Source organism: Salvelinus namaycush, chromosome 7, assembly GCF_016432855.1.
Source record: "Salvelinus namaycush isolate Seneca chromosome 7, SaNama_1.0, whole genome shotgun sequence".
In the NCBI taxonomy this organism is placed as follows: domain Eukaryota; kingdom Metazoa; phylum Chordata; class Actinopteri; order Salmoniformes; family Salmonidae; genus Salvelinus; species Salvelinus namaycush.
In genome coordinates this window covers 57,079,221-57,084,108 of record NC_052313.1, presented here as the reverse complement: position 1 = coordinate 57,084,108, position 4,888 = coordinate 57,079,221, and the positions used below count along the sequence as shown (strand labels likewise).

The 4,888-nt window shown below is 46.6% G+C and overlaps 1 protein-coding gene across 1 annotated transcript; it reads left to right on the top strand.

Moving 5' to 3' along the window:
* Positions 1 to 871: 871 nt before the first annotated feature.
* Positions 872 to 4,686, top strand: LOC120050856 (filamin A-interacting protein 1-like). Its single transcript, XM_038997384.1, has 4 exons — positions 872 to 1,192; positions 2,114 to 2,287; positions 2,727 to 2,905; positions 4,665 to 4,686. Exons 1-4 carry the CDS (start codon positions 872 to 874, stop codon positions 4,684 to 4,686), a joined length of 696 nt encoding a protein of 231 aa, XP_038853312.1.
* The last annotated feature ends 202 nt before the right edge of the window (positions 4,687 to 4,888 follow it).

Sequence of the window (4,888 nt, the reverse complement as noted above, 5' to 3'; positions counted from 1 at the left end):
AACCAGCTCCTTGTCGACCTGGATCCCAGCTGTGCCCTTTGTCTGTTTGAACAGCTCAAATGTTGCAAGACTAACTGTGAGTAATAGCTGCAATCCATTAGGGCCAAACAGGGCCTGATTGCTTTAGTGTCTACTGTGACACAGTTTTACTCATCAACAGAACTCTGATGAAGGTTTACGGAATTACACGCTATCCTCCTGGGACTAGTGCATTGTGATGGTGTAAGCAAACACTCACTAACGGATATGGCTGCTCTCTGCTCTCGCCTGGAGCCCAGATCTCTGAGTTTAGATCTGTTCAAACAGACTGCTGCTTGCGGCTTATGACATCATCCCTGAATCATTCCGTGCCTTGCATGTGTACATATGCAGTCAAACAGCTATCCCTCTTACTCATAAACTGTCAGCCAGGCCAGGCCACTAATACAACTGGTGATGTAATGAATGATTCAAGGCATTTTTTCTTTTCATCCTCAGATCAAACAGACAGAACAGAGATTGGCCTATGTCTATTCAGGATTTGTATTCACAATCACTTTTTCATCAAGGTGCACGTTTACCTTTCCCGGTACTATATAATGCAGAAAACGATAAATGACACAGTGAATTGAGATTAAGACTGTCGGACCATTCATGGCTTCATCATTGTCATGAGTCAGTGATTTAACCAAACCACAGTCTTATACAATGATACAGAGCCTGGACGACTGAGCTTCGGGGCTGAATAAAACAGATCACTCCCTTCACACAGCTGTCGCCTGCCTCAACCCACCAACCCTTTACCCCACGGCTACACCCAACCCCACCCCAACCCACCTATCAATCTCCTTCCACTATGTTCCTTCCTGTTCCCCCTGCAGGTAAAAAAAACATGCGTTCCCGTAGCAACAGCCTAGAGGACACAGCAAAGGCCAAGCTGGCTCAGCACCAGGCACGATCGCAGCGGCGGGCCACAGAACGTGAGGAGCCCCAGGGCAGGGGTGCAGGACGGGCCAGGCACAGGGAGCCCCCCGATGACACAGGCACAAACACAGGCACTGTCCAGAGGAAGGAAAAGGAGGGCAGCGGCAGCAGTGGGAGTGGCAGTGCCAGCAGTAACAGTCGGAGGGAGAAGCCAGCAGGTGGGAAGACCAGGGACCTCTCCCGAGACGACCTTCTGTTCCTGCTCTCCATGCTAGAAGGAGAACTGCAGGTGAGGAGAGACTGTGGGACTGGCCAGGGTTTGGATGGTTCTGGGTTGTTTGGTGAGGAGAGACTAGGAGACTGGGCAAGGGTTTGGCTGATTCTGGGTTATCTGGTGAGGAGAGGCAGATCACTTGGCTTCTTGATAATACTAAACCATGGGTAGTCTAGCTATAGGACATGCTTCTTTGTAATAATGAACCATGGGCAGTCTAGCTATAGGACAGTCTTCTTGGTAACACTGAAGCATGGGTTGTCTAGCTATAGGACAGTCTTCTTGGTAATACTGAAGCATGGGTTGTCTAGCTATAGGACATGCTTCTTTGTAATAATAAACCATGGGCAGTCTAGCTATAGGACAGTCTTCTTGGTAATACTAAACCATGGGTAGTCTAGCTATAGGACAGGCTTCTTGGTAGTACTAAACCATGGGTAGTCTAGCTATAGGACAGTCTTCTTGGTAACACTGAAGCATGGGTTGTCTAGCTATAGGACAGGCTTCTTGGTAGTACTAAACCATGGGTTGTCTAGCTATAAGACATGCTTCTTGGTAACACTAAACCATGGCTAGTCTAGCTATAGGACAGGCTTCTTGGTAACACTAAACAATGGCTAGTCTAGCTATAAGACAGGCTTCTTGGTAATACTAAACCATGGGTAGTCTAGCTATAGGACAGGCTTCTTGGTAATACTAAACCATGGGTAGTCTAGATATAAGACAGGCTTCTTGGTAATACTAAACCATGGGTAGTCTAGATATAGGACAGGCTTCTTGGTACAGTCATACTAAACCATGGGTAGTCTAGCTTTTGGTAATACTAAACCATGGGTAGTCTAGCTTTTGGTAATACTAAACCATGGGTAGTCTAGCTATCATGCTCATAGAACTGTGTCCTCTTCTCTCTCCCTCTCTCTCTCCCCCTTACCACAGGCCAGAGACGAGGTGATCACGGTGTTGAAGGCTGAGAAGATTGACTTGGCCCTCTTGGAGGCCCAGTATGGGTTCGTCACCCCACAGAAGGTCCTTCAGGCCCTGCAGAGAGACACCGTCCAGAGCAAGGCTGAGACCTTCCAGGAGGACATCTACGAGAGGCCCATGGCTGAGGTAGCACAGTCTCAACATTCAATACAGCAGCTCAGTAAAGTCTGGGGACAGTGAAGTGTAGCACCCTGATAAGATGACTTGGAAGGGTTGAGACTTCAGCTACAGTATATGGGCGGCAGGTAGCCTAGCGGTTAAGAGCGTTGGGCCAATAACAGAAAGGTCGCTGGTTCGAATCCCCAAGCCGACTAGGTGAAAAATCTGTTGATGTGCCCGTGAGCAAGGCACTTAACCCTAAATGCTCCTGTAAGTCGCTGTGGATAAGAGTCTGCTAAAATGTATATGAAGTAGCTACTTTGTAGGTTCAAAGATCAACTTTGGGGTTTTGTCTCATGACTGGACAATCACATTTTAAACTACATTAATCCATCCGATATCACCTCTCATAGAGGTGACAGGAAGTGTATTTGGAGTGGTCAGTAAACGCTCTGGTCTCTCCTAGCTGGACAAGCTGGTGGAGAAGCAGAGGGAGACCCACCGTCGCATGCTGGAGCAGCTGCTGCTGACTGAGCAGTCCCACAAGCGCGCCCTGTACAAGCTGGATGACGAGAAGAGGAACCATGGAGACTTCATGAGGAAGAGTGACGAGTTCACCAACCTGCTGGAGCAGGAACGAGAAAGGTCTGTTTGTTGCTCTGTTTCTCAACTTAACAAACATACATGCGCAAAGGCAGGCACACACGCATGTATGCACATATACACACACACACACACACACGGATGCACGCGCACACATACACACACACACACACAAGAGCTGAGCACGCTCCTCAGAAAGGCTCCTCAAGGTGTTGAATGAATGATCTTGAAATGAACGCCTACATGCCAAAACCGTTATGGATGGTTTGTATTTACTGTTTTCACATAGAAAAGAGGGACTTAAAACCAAACGCTTGATAAATAATTCAATACATCAGTATCAGGTTGCCTTTGATTGGTAATCCCCTTATAAATGACGTGGCTGTATTATAACCAGGTTGTGCTGAGACATGTTATCGTAAGACGACAGAGTGATGCATAATTCCAGAAGAAACTTTACTCATTGGCTTCCAAAGAACAATAACCCAACCCTGAATAGCTGCTACAGACAGACTCATACTGATGTTTGTTGGGCTAGATATTAGAGTAATACGTGTTCTTTACGGTTAGCTGGTATTTACCTGGAATTTAGAAGGACATTATGAATAGCAGACTGTAGTTACATACAGAGAAAAACTTTCTTGAAGGTTCCCAGTTTTACACACGTTTAGGTTTCATCCAGGTTTCTACAACTGTGATAATTGAACTGTAATACACTCTGTGTATAATATTACAGCAAATGAATGGGCATGCCAAGGAGATGTCCAAAACAAACACCACATTACACTCTATACACATTAACAGACCATCTGACAGAGTACAGAGTTCCCCTATTATAGACATTAATTGTGTCGTAACTCAAACATGACCCAGACTCATGTTGGTACTTAGAAACTCGACCATAGTGTTCAGATCGGGTGTGTTGAAGTCAAACTCGATGACTTGGCCCAAAATTAAACTGCCTTTGCCCTTGTTATAAGCAACATCTCACTCTCTCTCTCTCTCTCTCTCTCTCTGCAAAGACGTACTCTGGCAGATTCTCTGTGTCAATAGTAATGTCTTTATATGGCAATGTCAGTCAGTGTGAAGTGAAGTCAGAGAGATCTGGCTTAAGTGTATCCACCCTGACAGAGAACTTTCAAGCCCTAACAGGGAGTTCACCTTCTGACTGAGGCTATGCCTTCCTGTAGAGACATCTATCATTGTAAATCTGTGTAAAACGGACTAGACTGTACCATACAGGTATAGTATGACCTCCTCCCTCCATCCATCTCTCCCTCTAGCCGCCCCTGCTTCCTCAGCCAGATTCATTCACACGTCCACCTAATCATTTCAGAGAGAGAGAGATTTGGCCATCAGCCCGGTCCAGAGCGAGGTGCCCTAATTATGATGACCGCATTATCAGAACCTCTCTGGGTCGGTCGGTGTGTTTGGCTTGGCGGACCGTGGCCACGGCCTGGGCCTGCAGGACTGGGCTCAGTCACGGTTCAGAGGAGTGTGTCAGGAAGTGTTGAAGTGCCATGATAAATATCCCTCCGCCCAGGGTTCACGTTAATTACTCTGTGAGAACAAGGTGAAAGATTTATACGAGAGAGAAAGAACACAATGGTCTAGGAGGAAAAGAGCATTAATCATACTGCATGTTCAACAAGATGTCAGGTCGCCATGGTAATGACTAAAGTTTGGCCAAAGCTTTGTAGACTAGAGGACATCCAGATTTGGGCTTGAGTGAGTAAACTGTAAAGAAAGTAGAGCTGAAAGTTTTCTTCTACGTCTGCCTTCTTCACCTGTCTTCGCTCAGAGACCGGCTGGAGCAGAACTAGAGCAACAAGTGAAGTGCTTGGGGAACAACGGTAGAGTAAAGGTGGGTGACTCTGAGGTGTTGTCTCACCTCATCTGATCCCTGGTTGTTTGTCTAGACCAGTGGTTCCCAAACGTTTTATAGTCCCGTACCCTTTCAAACATTCAACCTCCGCCTGCGTACCCCCTCTAGCACCAGGGTCAGCACACTCTCAAATGTTGTTT